This window comes from Arvicola amphibius, chromosome 5 (genome assembly GCF_903992535.2).
Source record: "Arvicola amphibius chromosome 5, mArvAmp1.2, whole genome shotgun sequence".
Lineage (NCBI taxonomy): Eukaryota > Metazoa > Chordata > Mammalia > Rodentia > Cricetidae > Arvicola > Arvicola amphibius.
Window position 1 is genome coordinate 65489014 of NC_052051.1, and position 23706 is coordinate 65512719.

The 23706-nt window shown below is 40.2% G+C and overlaps 1 protein-coding gene across 1 annotated transcript in view; it reads right to left on the bottom strand.

The window, feature by feature from the left end:
* Lgr4 (leucine rich repeat containing G protein-coupled receptor 4) overlaps positions 1 to 23706 on the bottom strand; it is a 100944-nt gene that overhangs the window by 31405 nt on the left and 45833 nt on the right. Inside the window, exon 2 of the mRNA XM_038330801.1 lies at positions 12685 to 12756. Within this exon, the coding sequence (XP_038186729.1) occupies positions 12685 to 12756 (72 nt within the window). The remainder of the gene's footprint in view (positions 1 to 12684; positions 12757 to 23706) is intronic.

Consider the following 23706-nt stretch of genomic DNA (forward strand, 5'->3'; position numbering starts at 1 on the left):
CTTCATGGAGTGCACCGAAGTGTCTGGGATTTCTTCACTTGGAAAGCAACTGAAACAGACAGTTGGAGCTATGAAGATAGCTTGGCAGTTAATGGAACCCACATGACCGCTCACACCTTGTAACTCCAGTTAATCCAATGCTTCTTTGACCATGGCAGGTTCTTCCACACGTGAACGGATACACACTCAGGCAATACACATACACATATTTTTTTTTTTAAAGAAAAGGAAGGAAGCAACTGTGAAACACAGAGTAAACCAACTGGAGTTATCTGCACAAAAGCACTGCTTTAGGGCCATTATATAAATTTCATGGTGGCTAGAATTCGAGTCAGGAATTAGGAGAATAAAGACTACAATCTGCACAATGACTAGACATTGACTAGGTGGAGGGGAGTGTAGCTGAGGGCTTCTAGCAGCTGCTCTGAGGCGACATGGGGTGAAGAAGGGACAGTGATACCACAGCAACTGTGGAGGGGAGGCAGGAAACGTGTTCGCTGCACAAACAAGAGTTCCAAAGACAGCTCTTCTCATGTCATGGTGAGGCTGAGAAGCAGGCCGCAGAGCCTGCCAGCCACTCATGCCCCTAGTCTTCATTTTGCAGCGATTACAAGGTGGCCTGTGGTTGTGCTCCTGTTACCCCTCACCAAGAGCACCACAGTACTGCCCCATGGTGTCACTCACTCTTCTGCCCTCAGCAATGTCTTCCCTCCTCCTCACTGCCATGCCCTCCACACCACCTTTGAAGCTGAACAAAAGGAAGCATTACAGCTCACACTCAAACGTGTCCAGGCTGCCTCCCCTGTAATGCCATTGATTCCCTCAAGTGGGCAGATGGCCAGTGTCAGTCATACCGCTTACAAAGGACAATAGACCAAGCCATCGGCCTGAGATGCTTCCTGTAGAGAAGACCGTTCTTAGTCAAGACTGAACTAGGCAAGCATGGCCACCAGGAAACGTTTGACGGGAGGCGCGTGTCGTTCTTCTAAACATTATTTGAAAACAGGATGTAAAATGCTAGTGACCATTTTCAACAGCAAGGAACATTTCTATTATTAATCCTGTGTCATATATGAATTTGCTTGTGAAGGTCTAACTGTGTTTTTAGAACTACGGGGCTTCTGTGAAAAATAAACCCTTGAGGGATTTGCTGGCTCCCATTTAGGCTATCTGGTATTAGAAAAAAAAAAAGCTGAAGACTCATTTACCCCTTTGCATTTTCATTATTTGATTATAGTGGTCCTTAATATACCTCAGGAATTTATCACCAGTGGCTCCTTTTTTAAAAAATGGAGAACATGAGCTTCTGTCCCTGACATGCCCAGCCCAGTATCCTACAATGCCACTAAATAACCCAAGTCCTAGAAAACAATGTAAATCCCAGAAGCTGAACACTAACTGCTCTTTGGTGTTTTCTACCACTAACTTCAAGACAGCCACAAGAAAGAAATACTTTTGTAGTGGACAAAAAGGCCAGTAATTAAGCAACATTCTTTCTAGATCCCTTGGGACCTTCTTGCTAAACCTCATTTGATACAGTACATCAGAGTATTCCGAAGTCCACTAACCACGCCTGGTTTGCTCCCCTATTGCCTTTTCTTCTTTACCCACCCCAATCCCAGTGCTGGGGCTTAAACCCAGGGCTTCAGGCATGCTGAGTGACAGCTCTACCTCTAGCTGTCATCCCCATTTTTCACATCTTAGGAAGGATTTCAGATCTTCATGCAACTATTAAAAACATGTATACATAATATGCATAGATGAATATATATACATACATATATATAAGCTAGAGGTGGTGCATATGTATATAAAATATGTGAATAGAAAGTATATGTGCATTTGTGTATATGTACATATAAGCTGGAAGTGGTGGTGCACACCACTAGCCATTGAGAGGCTGAGGCAAAAGAATAACAAGTTTGAGATGGTCTTGGAGGAAACAAGTACTCTGTAGGGCATCCTGGGTTCTGTAATGAAGCCCTATCTTAAAAAGCAAGAAAACAAGCAAAGCATTGTAAAGATGCAGTTTTAAGAACACACATATATATTTAGATCCTTTTCATGAAGGATTGCTTATGTTTTTAAAACAGTTTGTCTTTGCAAGAAGGAAGAAATTTTCTCTCATTCTCTCTCTGTCACACACACACACACACACAAATACACAGAGAGAGAGGGAGGGAGGGAGGGAGAGAGGGAGGGAGGAAAGGAGGGAGGGAGGGAGCTAAATACTAAAGTAATCTATAACAAAAACAATTACATCCCTGCTAAAACTTGGTATGAAGGCCGTCTAATACTCTTCCACATACTAACGAAGTTTACTTAACTAAAATGTAAGCTTCACCTGTACCACATTGGCCTCTTGTGTCCCCCACTTCCCCAGAGGAAGCACAGCAGACTAGTGTAGAGGTAAGTCAGTAAGAACTGTGGCAATGGTCGTGGTTCCGAGCACAGCTCTTCTAGCCATGTAATCATTTGTCTTTTGATGATAAGCACATATGACACTCAGCCACGTGAGGAAATAACCCACGCTTGAACACTATGCATATCCCTAGCACCAAGCAGCAGGTTCCTACTGCTTTTCTACCACCGGAGAGCAAAGGAAGCGCTGTTTTTTCTCAGTTTCTCATCTCATTTAAGTAACAATAAGTCCATCAATCATGAACTTCAGCAGAATTAAATTTCTTGCATCAATAAATCCAAAATGAGAAGAAATTCTTTTCCTTAACATCTCCTCCAATTTTAAGTTTAAAAAAAAAATATGATTCCTGAGCCAAGAAGATGACTCAGAGTATAAAAGCACTTGCTGCTAAAACTGATGCCCTGAGTTCAACCCCTGGATCCCATGGCGGTAGGAGAGAACTGATCCCAAGTGTAGGCCTCTGACCTCCAAATGGAAGCCATGATGTGCACACCCAATACTTGCACATATAGATCACACACTCATGTACACAGTAATAATAAGTGAATAAAGCTTAATTTTAAAATACAGTTATTGTCACTATGAGTCATACAGAAGTAAGAGGGCACAGTACATACTAACTTCCTGACTTACCTGGGTCACAAAATGGCAAGACACAAAAAGCTAAGTGATAAGCAGTGGAATACCAGGGCAGGTTGGGAAAGGAAGGCAGGGAATGCTTTACAAAGCACAGAGAGCTCAGAAAGAACTGCATCAAATGGCTCAGATCTACAGCCTTCCTCTACTGTAAGAGTGCATCTCCTACTATTTAAATAGGAATTGAGTTCTGCTGCTGGCAGTCAAAAGTTTGCTTTAACTAATTGCATTGCCAATAAACATTCTTCTTTTCTTACCTAGTAACAGAATCCTGTCTTGAGTCCAAGTGTCAAAGCTCTTTGCCAGCATTCCCTGTTAAAACCCAAGTTACTAAGTACTGGCCAATGAAATGTCACAGGTCCTGTATGATATGTTCAAGGTGGCTTCTTAAAAGAAATGGCCTAGTGGGATATGACCACTGCCCCCTCCTTCCTCCCTCCTACTCTGAGAGGTGAATGTTGATGGCTCCAGCTCCAGCCATGATCTGGACGTGAACACTATAAACACAGGACTGCAGACTAGAGTACTAAGGTCTGCAACTCTGCTAATGTTGTGATTCTCAACAGCAGCTCCTGGTTGCTAGGCTGCACATTTCAGATGCATGCAAATAACAGAAAGCATTAGGTCTTTAAGTCTCTGTTACTTGGAACTTTCCACTACAGTCAAAGATATTTCCAATTCAAGAAATTTAGGGAAAGAGCATGCCAGGCTGTAACAAAAACAGCACAGTTAAAGACAGTAAGTAAATTAAAGGCTAGGGAGATGGCTCTGTGGTTGAAGTGCACTTGCTGCTCTCATAGGGAACCTGAATTTGGTTCCCAGCACTCACATCAGGTGGCTCACAACTCCAGTTCCAACTGACCTGATGCCATCTTCTGGGGTGTGTGTGTGTGTGTGTGTGTGTGTGTGTGTGTGTGTTTGCGCGCACGCAAATATATTAAGTAACATATTTTAAAGGACAGTACCTTAAATACACAAAAACTAGGTAAAGAGTTTCTAAAATTATTTACAATAGATAAGCACAGGAACATTGGGAAATTTGTTACATAAAATGTGAAGCATTAACATGAAAATATACTGTATATTCATTAGTAGTAAAACCTAGATCTATCAGAAAAATGAGCATAAATGAGTAAAATGAGTAAAATTCTATTTTTAAAAGAAGTATAATCCAGGTGGTGGTGGTGTACACCTTTAATCCTAGGACTGGGGAGGCAGAGGCAGGCGGATCTCTGTGAGTTCGAGGCCAGCCTGGTCTACAAGAGCTAGTTCCAGGACAGGCTTCAAAAACTACAGAGAAACCCTGTCTCAAAATGCCAAAAAAATAGGAATATATTGAAAACATATAGGATACATAACAAAAAAACAACAAAAATCTCTCAGGGATGAGATAATGATGAGTTAGTCTTCCTTTCTTTTCTGTATCTTTCTATAGTTCCATGTTTTAAACACTGAGTTCCTATTAATTTTATAATCAGCTTCGAAAATCTAGCTTTGGCCAAAATGTTTCATGCTTTATAGTTTTATAACCATATATGTCTTCAATTCACATTTGCAATGCCTCCCACATGACCATCTTCAAAATACAGATAGCGCCCACAGTAACTGTTGGTGAACAGAGAAGGTAAAATACAAGTGCTGAGCCAAAGTTCCTATAAGTGAATACAGTATTAATAAACAAAATTCTGAATAAGAATGGCTCATGTAAGAGTAGACAATGAATAAAAGAAATGGTTCAGCTTATTACCTTGTTGGGAAACTTAATCATGTTACTAGAAAATCAAATTTTTTTGTTTTCTTGTAACCCCTATTATATTCAGACAAAGAACAAATAACCATCACTGATTAAAATACATAAAGGAACCAACTAACTGCTTTTATGTGCTTCTCTACAACTTCCATATCCAATGTCACTTTACCAGTGAACTGCTTGGAATTGACATTTGATTTCTTCTACCTCTCTATTAATTTCTGATTTACTGTACCCAAAGTCAGACAACATCACATTGTCTTCACCTCTACTCATGGACTACAAAGCACTTACAACAAAGTTACAGATGTATTTTAGTGGAACTAGCTAAATTGATACCATTTCCTATTTAAATGGAATAGTCTCTGACAATACTTTGTTCATTTCAGATAGATACATTAAGGACACATTGCCTGCAGTTGGGTTTTAAAAGGCTCCTCTCTGCCCAGGGTATCTTCCTGCTCACTTTGGGGGACCACGTCTACAGTCTAAGTAGTTCTATTAGGGATCACTGATGAATCAGGTTAGACCACACCATCAAGCTTTAAGAACGGGCAAGGGAGGAAGACTGCCAAGTCAAGACCTCCCAGGCCTCTGCTTAGAGCAGCAGGAGATCCTTCCGATATTCATGTGGGATTATAGGATGCGGAGACTCAGCTGGGACTACTGACTGAGTTACAGTCCCCACTCGATGAAGACAGGATATTTACAACAGGAAAGGAACCGAAAACACAGAAGTAGAGAATCAAAACTAAACCACAGAGCACATTTGAAAATTCTAATAACATTTAAGCCTCAAGCTCCAAAGCTAGCTGAAGCAACTCCATCTTTAGACATTTCTGTTCTCCAAGAAACAATTCTCTACTGTGCTTCAATTGTGCTTGTGTCTTAAACCCAGTGACCTCTGCTAAGATACAGATCGTATAAAAGCTTTATCCACTTGCCAAAACCTAGAAGCTATCTGCTAATAGTTCCCCAAAACCTGTCACTTAGAGAACTTCTTTCCCCAAATGGCACTGTTCCCTCTCTACTGAAACAACTGTAAAGCTAATTAAGGCGACTGAAATCATTTTCTCAGTGTCCAGCTATAGGCATCTCTCTTGAGTCCTTGTTTCATTGTAGAGACTTCTCCTTCCACAACTCTTGGGGAAGAGTTCTGCCCCAGTTCTCACCTGGCACTTGTCTTCTTCCCACACCTTGTGTCAAGTGTTTCCCAAGGAGTTGTCTTTGGCCCTCTTCCCTTCCCTTTCTTCTGCCCTCTATCCCTTGGCAAGCTTTCGCAATCTCAAGTTTCCATTAATCACCTCAACATAAAAGACTCTCAACTCTACACCCATGAATCTCTATTCTGGCTTCCATTCACCGATTTCCATAGGCCCCTATCTATAGTCTATGTAACTCAATGTGCTTCCTTCAAATTAAATTAGATATTTTCTCTTCTGGAACAATTTCTTTTCATGTTGTGTCTAATTCTAATAACTCCTGGAAATACTAAAATGAAGTACTACTGTTACTGGCATAGCTCACATATTCCTAACTCTATTTTGCCTCTCATCTGCCCTAATACAGATTTACACAACACACACACCACACAAACCACCCACCCACTCACTCACTCACTCATTCACTCACTTTTTAGATAGGGTCCTCTCTATACAGCCCTAGCTGGCCCAGAACTCACAGTGTAGAACAAGCTATCTGTGAATTCACAGAAATCTACATGTACCTATATCCTGGCTAAAGGCATATACCTCCATGCTAAACACAAATTATGGTAAGTCTCACCTACACGTTTACAGTTAGGTAGCTCCATTATCTCCTATCTTCCCGATCTCTCTCAATTCTAACCTCTCTGCTATGAAATTACATTGACAGGAGACCCTACCTGATTGAACTAGTCCCTGGCTCAAAACAAAAACAAAAAAACACAATGGTCACTCAAAAACCCCTATGTCTGGCTCAAGTAGACAGTCCCCAGTCTAGCTCCAAATGCTTCTCTAAATTTCCCTTCCACGGCTGCTTTCAGCAATCCAGCACTACTTCCCCTAACGTTATGCTACCTATAACAGTCCCCGTTTCTTGACTTGAGTTTCTTTGCGTATCTCCTCATAAATAACTCCCAGCATCACTCAAGGGTCCCCAGAAATGCCAGCTCTTTGATGAGGTCTTTTCTTTAATCTTTCTTGCTAAATGTAATTTCCCTTTTCCTTTGAACTCTCCTAGCTGGAGTACACTATTCCTTTCCCTTGAAGCCAAGAATCTCATTTAACTCACTGCTGAACTCTGCTTAGCTGACATTGGGTTACTGAATTAGTGAGTGGTGTACCAAGTCTTTCTTTGGCCTTCCCACTTGTACAGGAGTCAGTCTTATTACCCATAGCAGGTCCCACTACTAATGAATTCTGTCACCTGGCAAGGTGCTTCTGTGAGGAACAGTTCAACCTCCTCAAAGAGTTTTATGGGTTAAAACAAAAGCAAGAGAACATTTTGTTATTGTTGTTGTTTTGTTTTGTTTTGTTTTTGAGACAGGGTTCTCTGTGTAATATCCCTAGCTGTCCTGGAACTAGCTCTTGTAGACCAGGCTGGTCTTGAATTCAGAGATTCGCCTGCCTCTGCTTCCCCAGTGCTGGGATTAAAGGTGTGCACACCACCGCCTTCTCAAAGGACATAGTATAACTATTAGGTCCCAATCAGTGCAATCTCCCTTCCCAGATTCACTTTCTAGTCTCAGAGTTCTCCAAATGACCCCTTATAGAAAACACTAAGGATCAGTCAGGTAATGAGGCTTCCTGACTGCCAGGGTGGTGATTTCAAGAATGGTCCTCCCACTGGAGTGGGCGTGGACTCCAGCAAAGGGGAACAAAGGAGTGCTGCTCAGGAAGGGAATCTATTGCCAGGCAACAGAGGACAGCTTTTGTTTTATCTGGGATGTCCCGCAGTCAACAAGGCTTATCTGGAACGTTCTATCAAGGGAGTGAATGTGAAGTGAGTCACAAGCAGTTTAGAAGCAAAGGTAAGTTCTTTTGAGTACAATAACAGAAGAGAACACTAGCCAGTCACTAACTCCACTGTGAACCACACAGTGAGATAATTTGACAATAATTCACTTGATATTTCTTAAACTATTTTTTTCATAATTTCAACCTGAATTCATCTATAAAAATAACTAAAATTGTTCAATCTTGGCAAAAGGCAATTACTGCAGGATAAAATAGAAATAATAGCAGGCTACATGGACTGAGAGCTTATTATATGCTAAAAACTTAACTAGTGCTCGCTATGAGTAAAAAGAACATATTTTCAAGGGTTACAGATGAGAACATGGATGCTTCATATGGTGAATCTGGTGAACAAGGTGAAAATCTTGCTGTGGTCAAATACTCTGTATTTGATTACCCATCCTTGTTGGAACTGCTCACCCCTTTTATAAAGTAATGGCTCCAATTAGTATTGAATGAATTAAACAAAACAAGTAACAGTGAACCGGGACTCAAAGTCCTGCCTTCACTTTAGTATCATGAAGCCTTCAGAGTCGAAAAATTTGGAAACAATAGAATTATCTTGGTCACAGAGTGTATTCAATAGTAACTGACTGAGTGCCATTGTAACTGCTCTTGCTACAGCCCCATAATATCTCCAGGGATGCTTCCTGGACAGCTTGTGGAAAAGGAGTTGGCATTCTTCCTCTTGTTTCTAACTGAATCCTTTTCACAATTCTACATTTCAACCGTTCCCCAAATGGCTACCAATGTCCTGACAAGTCCACGGCAACCAGAAGCATTTGTAGCTTTATAAATGGTATCAGGTGATACAGATCCTGATACTGCTGCATGAACGCTTCCCCAGAATCCCAGCTTTATTTGAATATTGCTAAAAGACACACCAACCTACTCCAGTTCCTCCTTCCAAGCAAAACTACCTTCGTCAGGGCTGGAGAGATGGCTCAGAGGTTAAGAGCACTGACTGCTCTGCCAGAGGTCCTGTTCCCAGCAACCACATGGTGGCTCAAAACCATCTGTAATGAGATCTGGAACTGTCTCCTGGAAAGTGTATATATAATAAATAAATAAAAATATAGAGAGAAATAGAAAGAGGGTTGTTGGAAACAATCAAAAATGATTTATTAAAAAAATAATTTGGAGACTTCATCTCCAAATTTTTCAATAAAGACAGACATGTTTTCAGTAACTATTGAAACTTCCCTACTTCACAGGTGCATTCTTTTACACGTCGTTCCATATTCCTTTTAAAGGAGTTCTTTAAGGATTCTCATTTTAAAGACTATAAAGATGAGACACAAAAATCAAGACAGTCCTGAGAACCTTGCATGGACTATGTCTAGGGGAGAATAGTACTGAGTAACAATCTTTATGAGCCATAAAGCTTTCAAAAGCAGATTAAATGTGAAAATAACTGAAAACAACATTACTTAATATATCTAATCCACATAGAAAAAGGTTGGATGGAATAGTTCTTTAAGAGTAAGTCAACATTCTTCAGTGACCAAGGAAGAACGGGCTTTGGAGGCCAGACTTTGGGGCCTAGAACAATGAAACATCAGACTCACGAACGTGAAAAAGACCCAGAGCCCTTTCAGCTCAGCCTTTAGAAACCTCACCTTCGTGTTGTTGAGCATGGACTTACACACAGTGAAAGCTTTATATGTGTGCCATTAACCACTGTATCTTTATAAAACGGAACTCTTTAGGTCCCAAGCAGACTGGCTGCTAGTGTCTCTAGTCTTAGTAACTGGCATCTAAACATTCTAGTCTCTCCTGATAAACCTATCAAACCAAACTCCTTTGGGAAGCATTTAACACGCACAGCTTGGCTCAAACCATTTCAGGACACGGGCAAAGTCTGAGAAATGTTTTTAGAATCATCACGCAATCCTGTCATAATAAGTCACTTCACATATCCCGATTCTTCTGAAATGTCTGCCCCCATACCAATCGACAGTCTAGGAAGTTCTTACCCATCTTCCTCTAGCTAGTCCCTACACCTACTAAACTCAAGGGAGATGATCATAGGAAGCAAAAAAGCTTTCCACATTCTACAGCCTCTCTAGAGCCTCCAGTAAGTCCAGCGCTTTCGGCTTCCACTCATCCTATACAACTCCTTTAGCACAATGCACAGACCATTAGCTTCATCTCACGCTGGAAACTAGATCAGCTTTGTCCAACAGAATCTCCCGCAAGGATAGAAATTATCTGTGTCTGCTTAGATGGTAGTCACTAAGCAAAGCTAACTTCTGATACTAAAATGTGGTCATTCGGCGGCTCTGCAGAAGAACATTTGTGTGGCATGATTGAAGCCTTGGGTTCAGGCACCAGCATTACAAAAAATAAGAAATAACTTGTATGAAATGTGGCTAGATCAGCTAAGGAGCTGAATTTTTTTTTTACTTTCATTCCTATCTTAATTTAAATGGCTACATATTTCTACTTGGTATGGTATCAACAATGTAACTCTAGGGATAACATTGGCTCCCCCACAGAACTATGCGGGTGTCTATATTCCTAACAAGCACAATGACTGGCAAGTAACAGGACTTGATGTCTGTTGCAAGATTAAGTAGATGTGTAGATATCTATGAGCATCTCTTCTGCATTGTTGGGCAGCGAATCTAAGCTTTCCAGATCTCTACATGAAATTTGGCCAAACCTTGACATATGTTATAAAGAACACCTCATTAGCTCACATGGAAAACCCCAGGCAAGCCACTCATCTCTACCTAGGGCACTCAGCTTCACCATCGCTCTTAAACCACTTCCAGATGACTTTTGAACAAATGGTTATGCTGTTTATGAAACATTACAGTAGTCAAGGCCGCATCACTTCGGAATGTTAAAATCAACTACATTGTTTTAAAAAGCAAAAAATCAAGGTTTTGAGTGTATATAGTAACCTTGAAAATAAACTCCCTTGAATGCCTAAATTATTGCCAGAGGATTAAAGCTATTTTGAAATATTCTTTGTAAATAACTTCCAGCTCTAACTGAATTTTTTTTTGAAATCGTATACAGTATTGAGGGTGGGTATAACAGCTTGATTTGATAGGCTTCATTCCTGTGATAGTGGCATAGACAGAGAACATGACCTAGCTGCAAAAGAACTACCAATCAAACTCAATTTGGCTCCAATTAAAGCTCTTAGTTGATAGAGCTCATGAGGCTCACAAACGCTTGGTCAATCGAGATTTTAAGAAATCCAACATGTGACATTTCACGAAGCAGAGATCAGCCAGGTTCCCACTCCAAAAATCCTTAAAAGTTTAACTGGGAATTGCAGGCATCAGGAGAGGGAGTCTGCACACAGCAGCCCCCTCCAGAGTGCGAGAAGCCTCTCCGTTTCCCGTCTGGAGCATCATTCATCCCACGGGGGCTACACAAAGGCTGAGCAACCACTTGGTCATTTCCTCTCATTGTGCATTCACTTCTGTAAAGAGATACTAACCCTCAAGTGTAAAACTACATGTGAGAAAAAAGAAAGCAGACCAGTACCTTAAAGACTGATTTTAGTGGTGAAAATAGAGACTTCAAATGCAATTAGCTCAAGCATTAAAGGCAATTAATATTCACTCCATAAAAAGGCATAAATAAAACGCACCACACACACCATACCCGTAAATCCTTGTACCTGAACGTAATTTGTTCCTTATGCCCTTTAAAAATACTAAAACACTAGCTAACATGTATGTAATATTCTGTATCATACACCATAATAAACATTCAATATATATATATTGTATGCACTGCAACAATACAAATGGGGAATTGTTATTAATCACACCTTATAGTCAAAGACACCGAGAAAGTCTAAGTAATTTGACCCAGTTTTCAATCTTGGGACAAATGATCTCTGTTCAGCTTTTGATGTGAAAGCATTAGGTTCCACTAAGCAGTGTGGGAAGAAAAACACTCTCTTCAATTTTATTAAGTCTTTAAACTGCTATTTCAATGAGCTAGGAATACAATCTGGGTGTTACTCGCCTTGAACTCTGTGTTGTCAGGGAGGGGCTGAGTTCAGGGAGGCAGCGTCACTGGCGGGCTCTAGTGAGAGAGTGCAGGACATGATGTATTGCAGGAACTCATATCCCTCAGGCCTGGGTCTTTTTCAGCTCTTCATATCAAACTGCAACCTTTCTACCACCACTTAATGTGTGAACTGGGGCTTATATTAACTGACTCAAATCTAATTTTACTTTCCACCAGGATTCCAAAAATATAATGTATAGGCTCCTATTCTTTTAAAAACTAAAGGTGCATTCTTTTTATTACGGACATAATAAAAGCATATGGAAAGCACGATCAAAGGAAAGGTTAAAAACACATCAAAAATTTGCAACTAGGAGACATGGTGGGCTACTGTCACACACTTTCGCCCCCAAAAGGTCATGTGCAAATGGCCAAGGAGATCTATTATCAGTTTCCTGCTTGCTGTCCACTTGCTGTCAAAGTGGCTTGCTGCATCAAGACCCTGGAACACCTTGTGTTATTTCTCCCAGTTTAGTTACCCATACAGCAACTCCTCTGGCAACAATGTAATTATGCAGGAGCCATGTTATCTCAGGATCACACTGCAATTAGCTTGTGTCACTGCAGCAATCATGGTTATAATAATTGCAGGGGGGGAAATGTCTTATGGAGGTAGCAGTTTTTAGTTTTGGCTTTCAAAAATAACTTCGGTAATTATACTGCTTTAAAAAGCAAGTTTGTTCTCTCCCAACTCCCAACCATAACTGCTCTGGACAAAGTGCATTGAAAGTAAGCTCTGAGACATTCTCAGACAGGAAACATTAGGCTCTCTCCACAGAAAGAGCTTCTAAAAATGAGTACAAAACACATGGATACGCAATGCTCAAAGTAGTACTTACAGTTCCTCTAGAAAAGGGAAGTTCTTAAACGCATCTTCTGGTAACTGGGTGATATTGTTCATACTAATATCCCTGCAAAACATGAAGTTAGGAAAATGGTTAACTAGTGGTCGTCATCAACTGTCTAAGCCAACAGAAAACGAACTACCTGCTGTTATTTTGTACAGATGCTAGAAAAAATGAGCATAGAAGACCGAAAGGAAGACTCATAATCTGATTTTAGAATCCAATATTTAACTGAGAAACATATACCAATTCTGGAATTTCCCCCTTTAAACTTAAAAAAAAAAAAGTTTCAAACTCCCTAGAACAAGTGGGCTAGTGTAGGTTCCCCAGGGCCTTGGCTGGGAAAGGTAGTCAAAGCCCTATACTTGGATCAAAATAAGCAAACACACACTGCAGGACTAGGTTACATAGATCTGCCAATGGAAACGGCTTCCAAATTACAATCAAGGACAGGGCAAACAAGCCCTAGCTCCATCCTAGTCAGATGTTCTTTAACAGCTCTGAAAGTCCTCCAGGGAAGAGTTGTCAGGGGATTTCATTTCCAGCCTATGAACAGATGCCAGCTAGAGACAAGTGCATACACGATAGGTATGTAGTCAGTTTAGAAAGGAGGGAACTCACTCAACAGTGTAGCTCAACAATTAACCGGTTCTAACAGCTAAAGCATCCTTTATTAATCATTCCCCGCTCCCCTGGCAGCTGCCTTGGAATTGACTTTCTCTTCCATACTCCACTTGATATCAACACTGTGAAAGACTTAGTAACAGCCTTCTGAGGGAAAGTCCTGGCATGCACTGGGCCGGCTGAGCAACTCCCTCAGTTTCTTCCGTCTCTTATCTGGAGGTAAAGGCAGTGACTGAACCCCTTGGGTCCCTCTAATGCCAAAATCACCATCAAGTTCAAGCACGAGAAAGTTCCCCTGATGGATTGTCAGGATGGTAGGAAGAGGTATTAGAAAAACCATGTATAATATAAGGTAGAGCTGCCATCACTTCACCCAGATAAAAACCCTTCAAAGTAAGATACTTTCAGCTCCCTGGTACAGACACTTTCAGCTCCCCGGCACAGGTGTCACTGGCCCACCTTTCCTCTAGCCAAGATTGACACATGGGAATCACTTTCTTCCTAGCCTTTCCCAAGTCAGGTGAGGAAAGCATCTTGGACTGGGAATGACAGGAACAACAGCAGGAACAAACCCAGCAGGAACAGAAGCCGCATAAAAGGAGCACATCATCTCGGTATAAAATTGCACCTACAATCACCCTTTGCTAAACAGAAAACCGAGGCTTACTGTGGGGTAGAATGACCTCCCTGACGCCAACAAGAAGAAGAAAATGCACACTCTATGACCTTAACTGTCAACTCATCTTCCCTGGGTTAGGACTTAATTCTATAACTCCCCTCACTGCTAACCAAGACAGAAAGCAAAGCCTGAATCCTACCAAGGTTAAAAACGAGGAAAGAAGGAGCCGCTGAGGAACCTCTGTGACCGAGCATATTTAAAATGGGTAAGGTCCCAGGTTCACGCCTCAGCACCAAAAGGAATAGGGTAGGGGAGGGGGTGATGCTCTCAAGATCTTGGCATAATCATCAACGAATCTTAGGCAGTGTACTCTGCTTAAAACTGAATAGAAAGAGAACTATAAATAGGTCACCAGTTGAGGAGTCCATGTTCCCATTGAAATTTCCCTTTAAGTAGATCTACTACCACACAGGCTCACAAGCATCCCCAATTTTTATCACTGAAAACAACTCAAATACAACTAAAGATAATGTAGAAGAAATTGTATCCTTCTCAAGGAAGTATTGTATTTTAAACCCAGCTCCCAAAACTATCTACAATAGCAATCAACAGGGAGGAAGGGGGAAGAAGCCTTTCCCCAAAACACTTCAGCAAGAAGCTGTCTCAGTGGCAAAGAGCATGTGGTGCTCTTCCAGAGGTCCCCAGTTCAGTTCCCAATATCCACACAGCATTCCACAACCCTCTGTAACTCCACTTCTAGGGGATCCAATGCCCTCTTCTGGCCTCTAAAGGAATCAAGTATACAAAAGGTACACAGGTATATATGCAGGCAAAACATCTATTCATAGAAAATTAAAAAATTTTTAAATAATCATTTGGTAATAATCATTTGGAGAAATACCATCAAAATATGGGACAGAAAAGGCAGGCCCAACCCTGGTTCCTTATACCCAACCAGTTTATCCTGGGCCTCTCTGCTCAACAGTAAAATGAAGGCATTGAGCTAGTCAGTTTGGGCAGCATCCTGATCTTTATTATAATATTATATATTATATAAAATTATATTATTTTATGTTTTACCTCTTGCTGTAAGTTTATTTATCATGCAGGAGCACTTTTTATTGACAATATACTAGTCTCACTTATGGAACTTTTTCTGAACAGTTTATTGTGATGTACAACATAAAGGCTATATATTACTGTTCCTTTAGAAAAACCACCCAATGACTTTGGCTGGAAACACATGAACCTTAATCACCAAATCCATTTTCTCTTTTCTTTTCCCCCAAAACCATTCTTAAAAATACATACAAATTTTAATTTGAAAGACAAAGCAATAGTCCCATACTTGTAAACTGATTCCGTAAAGTCACACTTTTTTTTAATGCTTTTTAGCTAATCTAATAAAAGGAGAAAAGGGGAATAAATTATTGATTTATTACTTTACACAGAGGCACCCCAAACTAAGATGGGAGTACCAACTCAGGTGAGTCCCACAGTATCGGTAAAACTGACAAACTGCTTCATCAGAAAAGGTCTGGAGTGAGCCAATTACCTTCATGTCAGCGGTGGGGGGCACGCAATGTAATTAGGAACCATTTACTCCAACACGCTTCTCTGCGTTCAGCATTTTATAACACACTTCTTCTCACTTTCCCTCTCAGAGTAACAAGACACAACAGGTAGTTTGCTGGGAGCTGTCAAGGCAATCAGTGAGACTCGGGGTTTACGAACTCGTGTATGTTACACACATGGGAGGATTGCTTCTAAGTCCTTGGTCAGGAACAAGACTCCCAATATTTTAAGAGATTTTTTTTTTCACACTCACCCTAGCAAGAGGCTCTTTATAAATGTTTTCTCTCATACTGTCTGAGCTACATTTAGAAAATAATAGTTAGGAATGAAGTAAAAAGAGGCGAAAGGGGTAGACTACAAGATACTATCTCCAGAGCAGCCTGGAATTCTGTGGTTACCGAGTATAAAGTGGGTGGGTACCCATTTAAAATAATGAGAGCTAATGGCGATAAACAACCTACAGACAGCACGAAGAGTGGATTCTAGACCTGACGTCACCAACACCGGCAAGAGAACCCAAGGTGTACAGACTACAAAAATAAGAGATTAGAAGGTGTGCTGGCTGATGAGTTGTCTCTAACAATTCACAAATGGAAGCCCTGGCCAGTAATTACAAATATATGAACTTCATATAAAATACATAAGAAAAAGCTACGTAGAAATCTTCAACTAAGGCTGAAGAGATGGATCAGTGATTAAGAGCACTGGGAGCCCTTCCAGAGAACCTGAGTTCCATGTCCAGCACTCACGTGGTTTATAACCATCTATAACTCTAGTTGCAGGGGACACGACCCTCTTCCAGCCTCCGCAGTCACCCAGCATGTATGTGGTGTGTTGACACACATGCAGGGAAAACACCTCCACACACAAAATTACAAATAAATAAATAATATTTTAAGAATTGTAAAGAAAGAAATCTTCAGCTACAAAACACCCAGACACTCTCACAAGTCAGTCAGTAACTTTTAATTTCCTTGAGCAGCTCAGACTACTAGCAAGCTACTTGTTACCGAACCTAGCGGTTCGCCACTCTAGATTCCTACCCCAAAATAAATGCAGCGGAGAAAACAGAACAAAAGTCATACCAGGTCAGCACTAGTCACAAACATCACTGAAGGGCAATTTCAGTGGAACAGAAGGCACCAGAGCCAGGCTGCTGGTTAGAAATACACTGGCTTCCAAGGCCAAAAGCCTGGGATTCACCCATACTGTACTTGCTGTGTGACCTTTGGCAGGCTGTTGAGATTTTGACATCTGGCTACTTCATTACTAAGATGAAGGCAGTAATCAGGGTAATGTAGACGCTGTGAAAAGCCAGAAGATGTCAAGTCAGACCCATCATCTGTTCTGGCTCTTTCTAGAGGTCCTCTGAAGGCAGCAGGCTGAGACTAAAAGGAGGGTGAAGCAGCACATGGTTAGTGCCCCCTCCCAGGAAGAAACCCCTCACAGAAGTGAATTAAAAAACTCTAGAGAGTAACACCTAGAACGGAGAGTTGATCACAAAGGTTCAACAAAACTCCAAACTTCAGATCAAACACTTCACTGAAAACCAAAATTCTGACTGCCACACCTTCAGAAGAAATTATATTTTGAAAAGAAACAATTTCAGTAGGACAAAGACAAGATCCTCTCTCAAAAAGATTAGGATGACTTCAAGCAGCTTGGTGAGAACACTAGAGACAGGATTGTAAAACGTAGTCTGGCAGGATGGAAGGAAAATCTTTTCTATACATCTTTTGTTTTCATAACAGACAGAACACAAATCTACACTGTCCACCCACACAGCTCAACGCTCCCAACTTTTCACCACAGAGATGAGACGCACAACAGCACAGCATTTCACTAAAAAAAACACACCTGAACTTCCAACCACCAGCGGTCACAGATTTCATCATTACTGTTTAAAGAGTGCAACTGTTTTCATTGAAACTGACAAAGCTCCCCGTGGTTAAAACCCTCATCTTTATTTTCCCATCCCATAAATGTTGAAGCATCTACACTGTAGAAATCATTTTTCCACATTCCACCTTTTAACGCCTCTGTAAGTGCTTCACAGGGCACTTAACCTGTTTGTTGGTGGCCTGTTTGTGTATACACTGCTGTGGCCTCTGCCACTGTGTCCTCAAAGGGTCTGGGACTTCGGCCTCAGCATTATTTAATTTTAAACAGACTATGTGTTATCTAAATTTGAATGGACATCCTATTTGCATTCCTTAAAACTCCTTTGCTACTGTCATATTGTTGACTATGAACCTCAAAACTCTTGATAGTTTTGAAAAAAAAGTCGCTAAACCACAAACAGGATCTATGGAACCCAGTTTTTCAATGTGTTTTAGTTGGGGGAGGGGGTGCACAAAACAAATAATAACAGAACCGGTTGATGGTGTCTCTTAACTAATAGTATGTGTTGATTATGATAAACTAATAGTCTCCCAATAGCTTTTCCAGGGTCTCTGGTAATCAAGCAGAAATAAGAGGCCAAAATTTCTAGATAACAAATGTCTACAGTATGACCCCAAACTAAAAGTAACTTTGAAAACTTCTTCATAGGCCATAGACCAGTAAAATGGCTTTAGCAACTGAAGACCCCTGCCATGTACATATTGGGCTTGAGTTAAATCTCTGGGACCCACATAAAGGGAGAAGGAGAGAACCAAACTCACAAAGTTGTCCCTGACCTCAACACACAGACACACACATGCACAATATAAATAATAAACATTCTAATTATTTTAAAATGCCTTCAGTTTAAATATTTGGAAAGAAAGCGTTTGTCATGAAAACACTCACATAGCAACAATTTCCTATTAAAGTTAACCAAATTTAATTATCTTTCTGACACTATTTGATATTAACAGGCAAATAAGCTTTCTCCCCTAATAACAAAAGTAACCTATGTTTTTTTAAAAAAAATATAAAATATAAATAAAACCATCCACACTATCAACACCCACATATAAATAACCAATGCCATATTTTATGGGTATCATGACAGATTTTTTTCTAAAAGTTATCACATAGTTTTAAGCATGTTTATCTCTTGGTATCTATTTTCATTTGCAAAATGAATGTTTCCGAAAAAAATACCTTTCAGGGTCTGTAAACACTAAGGCTTAACATACATCGATTTTCTGTTTGTTTTTTTTTCCCCCTGCAGCCTATATAAACTACAGGCCACAGAATGGGCACACTACTGAAAGCCAACAGAATTAAGAGGTTCACTAATGGTTTTCTTTACAATTAAAAAAAAGAAAGAAAGAAAAAGAAAAGGGAAAAGTTTGTTCACTATACTGGTACAAAGTTCCTACTAAGTACACATGTGCAGACACCTAGGATGGTAAAGCTGTCATATCAAATAATATGTTGACAGTTTTTACTGTAAAATCCATCATCCCACTCTGTTCTTTACTTGCAATTATATAAGCTATAATTTAAACATTTAACTAAACTTAACTTTAAAAACTTGCATTATTGGGTCGGGAAGCTACCTTACGAGGTAGTGCTTGCTGCACAGACATGAGGCCCTGTGCTCAATCCCCATAACCCAGCTTTAAAACTTCAGTATAAGATGCAGTTTCCTTGGGAGAGAACTTGCCTACCATGCACAAAGCCCTGGGTTTGATTCCCAGCACCATAAGACTGCAAACCAGTACTTCAGAAGTACAGGTAGGAGAATCAGTAATCAAGGGTTATCTTTGGCTACACAGTGAGTTCAAGGTCAGCCTACAATACATGAAATTCCATATGGACAAAACAACACAAAACTAACAACAACAACAACAAAAAAAAACAGCAATAAAAAGACTATTGATTTTAAAAAAAAAGAAGCCGCTGAGTGTGGTAATCCCTCACTTGTAATCCCAGTGCTGAGACAGCACCAACAGAAGGATCCCTGGGCTTTTTGACAAGCAAACCGAGATTACTTGGAGAACTCCAGGTCAATGAGAGACCCTGCCTGAAAATCTGAAGTTGATGATTCCTGAGGAACAGAGCCCAAGGCTGATGCCTGACATCAATTTGCATCTACATACACATACACCCACATGGACATGTAGCCTCATGTATGCAACAATACCATCCCTGCATCCATGAAGAATTAGTGCACCTCTATAGACTTCTGTCCTGTTTTATCTGGCACTTCTAGGACCCTACCAGATATCAACGCAGACATGCTTCTAAGGCCTGTGCAGCATTTCTACTGCAAACAGCTTTGGGCCGTGGTATAAGAGGCTTCTGCGCTGTCCAGCCTCTTCCCCGATGTTCCAAGAACACTCATTTCTCTGTAGTCTTTGTATCTTTGGAATACCCCCCACAATCACCACTGACACTTATAAATAAGTGCTAATTGTCAGAGAGAAAAATTAGTCATTTTCTACTCTAGACCCCTGAATGTCCCACGTATAAGATCTTTCTCCCAGCTCATGCTTGAGAAAATGCCAGGTGCAAACACTGCAAATATGTCAATCTTCTCATCATAGAGGAAAAAGGGTTAAGGGTTAATTTATTTTATCATCACTTATCTTGGGTTAAAACCTCCATTTTAATACTTTTTAGAATATTTTCATTGAATGCTGCAAAAGCCTGTCTCAAAAAAAAAAAACAAAAAAAAATTGAATTGCCATTATTAATATATTAAGATGCACAAAAATACCAAGGAGTCATATTAGTAAAACATGAGGAACATGAGTATCTCCTTCCTTGAGGTCTTGCCAAGGTCCTACAGACACACAACAAAGAAAAAAAAATTCTCAAAATCGGTGATGGAAAACAAACCCAACTTTAAAATAGAAAAAAATAATCTTTGAACAGATACTTTCATCAAGGAAGATCTGCAAACAGTGAGCAAGCGCATGAAAAATTACATACCATTAATTACTAGGAAAATGCAAAATGCGATACCACAGAGCTATCGGAATTTTACAGAGCGGTAGCAGCCATGACAAATGCTGATTAGGCTGCAGAGGAACTGTAACTCCAAACACTTACTGAGCTATTGCCAAAGGCACAGCTGCTTTAGAAAACAGCTTGGTATCTTCTTATAAGGCTGAACATATACTTATGATCAAACTGTGCAGCAATTCTAGGTTTGAATAATATCACTGCCAAAAAAAAAAAAAAACTGGAAATGACTCAAATACCTTTGTACCGGTGAAAGCCATGTGAATCCCATGTGTGGGTATTCAGTGGAATGTGATCTAGTAATAAGATGGGACAAACTAGGGATGCATGCAATGATGCGGAGGAATCTCAAACACATTACACAAATACAAGAAGTTATGAAGACTGAAAAGAGATCAGTAGTGTCAACAGGTGACATCTCTGCCTAAATCATTCATTCTATCCCTAAAGGCCTTCTCTCCCATCTCTATAAAAAACCAAAAATGTGATTTACACACTGGCTTGAGAATCAAGAACCTGGGTTCTTTGGTTCTGGGTCAATTACTTTGCTCGTTGTTGTTTTTCTGCTATCAACTTGCATGAGGACATTTAGCTAATCTTACTCATTCTCCTTACTGAGCAACTACTGTGTTTGTGTCTGTGTTCGGAGACACACAAAACATAGACTTACCCTTAAAAGCATCACAAAGCAGTACAAAGAAACGACAGAATGAGAGGAAATTACCAAATTAGATCAAACACTCTAAGAAACCCTCAATGAATTCTGGCTGTCCACTACAAAGCTGAGGTGTTGGGGTAGACAGCTTGCTCCAAATGAGTAGAGCATTTGCTGCTCTTGCAGAGGATCTAGTTCAGTTCCCAGGACCTATATCAAGGGACTCAAACCATTGCTAAATCCTGTTCAAGGTGATCTTACACCCTCTTCTGGCCTCCATGGCACCAGAGATGCACATGGCACAGATAAAATCACACACACACACACACACACACACACACACACGCATGCACGCACACACACATATTGAAACCAGAAAGGAAAGAAGTGTTACTTCATAGAGAGCTCTTGTTTAGACTTGTGGTCTCACTTATTGGGTTGATGATGTTTCAGTAAAGACAATGTGCATGCTGAATGCATGGGCTAATTCTTCGTTAATTAAGACACTTGCTGGCCACTACATCATTTGCCATTCCTGACACACCAGTCCAGTGTAGGCAGAAATCCTCCCAAACTTTCTAAGTTGGCGGCACAGGAGAAGGAATGAAATTTATTTAGCTAGTGATAAATACCATTGTTTAAAAGAAACACAGTGAATAGCCACCACTGGAGTTAAATATACCTACATATAAACTTAACTATTGATATATGAAAATTACTTATGTCTGTATTTTATAGAGCTATAAATAATATGCATACATATATAATGCATATTGTCACAATGTAAACCATAGTCCACACTGAGTTTCTTTGCTTTTTTTTTAATGCTACTGAACTAAGTAACTGGTAGGAGGTGTGTGAGGATATTTTCTAGGAGGAAGGAGTAATATAAAAAAATCATGGCCAAATGAGATAAAATCAGAGTTGCTGAAGGTACAGAACAATCAAAGAATGAGAGAATTCCAAGTAACACATTGAAAAAATATGATAATCAGGAAATGTGAACATTGTGGCAGGATAGCTACAGATCATAAGAGCAGTGACCACAGTAAGCAGAGGTACAGCCCGAGGCATCTTAAATGACCTTTAGAAATCACAACTTTAATCACCTGAAAAGCTGCTGGCATTTAAGCATGCCCAGTTTGCTACAAAAAATCATATATAGGGCAATGAGACAAGAGCTGGAAAGGCGGCTTCGGGCTCTCTGAATTTCAGCTTTCTCCACTGGGAAACACTTCGTACTCAGTAACTTCTGAGGCTAGAGCTATCATTATGACTCCCACTTTAGCCTTCCTGATCCTGCACATTCCATGCATTAGTTGAAAATAAGAAACCTTCAGATTCGTACTTTTCCTCTCTGTATGTGTGGGCTCCTTTGCTTGTGTGAGCAGGTTGTCTGAATGAATAGACAAACACACCCCCTTTAAAATTGTAAGAGTTCAGCAATTAGGAACGACGCATGACTTCATTCCACACATAATATTTTATGCTGTAATTGTTTATGCTCCTGATGAAGCAACAGAGCCCAGGAGACACTTAGGGTGTGTTCTTCAGGGAGGCACAAGCCTGTAAGTTAGGGAAGACAGTGAACCCCATGTTAGTCTGCAAATATCACACCACAAAGAAGAGGCATGTGTGGCTTAAAAGGCATGTTCCTAAAGGAGCAACTAAAAATAAATAATAAAACTGGTGAGGTGAGTTCAATACTTCCTAACAGTAGAAGTTCAGCTCCTTCTTGGTTAGTTTTCTGTGTTTCTGTGTGGGATATACTCTAAAGAGAAAAACATAATGTTCTAATACTGGAGAATGTTTATTATACTGAAGCATGGATGCCGGAAACAGAAGAACCTTAGTTTCTACATGATCAAGTATTCTACCAGCTGGCATCATAAAAAGCAGTAAAGAGTTAAAACTATGATTTCTTTTTTCTGCTACTGAACGGGTGTTTTCAGGCATTCTTTGGGTGTCAACAGCTGTTCTGGTAACCCTACGATGACAAAACAGTGTTCATTACCAGCCAAGACACACAGACAAAATGCTATTTCAATAGACTATTTAACATCAACAAGAAGTATTGTAAGGATTACCGTCTGGGCAGATTGGAAACACTCAATTACTTCATCCTCGCAGACAAAATGCACTATTCATAAGGAAAGCAACCCAACAGCATGTATTATGGTAAATATTCTAATTAACTAAATGGTTCATGCTTTATTATGGCTCATTATTTATTATACTTATTAACAGGGCTGATAGGAAAACATTACTTCATGGTTCTTGCCTTCAAACATGCATACCCACCCCCCCCCACACACACACAAAAAAAATCTATTTAGAGGTGTAGTTCTAAACTTCAGCTCACAACCAATTAACGAGTTGTGAAATCATCTTAATGTTCAGAGCCAACTTTTGAAAATGGAAATAGGAAAAAAAAAACAGAGCAAACAAAATAAAGGTAAGAACGGTTTCCAGAGACCTTGTTTTAGCATGCATGGGTGTCTCTCTCTCTCCAACTGCAAAGTGAAAGCTGCGGCCTAGGCCTCAACATCTCATGTAGACTCTCCGACAAAGTCCAAATCAAGAGCTCAAGAAAATGGCTGTTCAGATCCAGCCGTGCTGATTCCCCCTTGAAACTGAGTCAAAA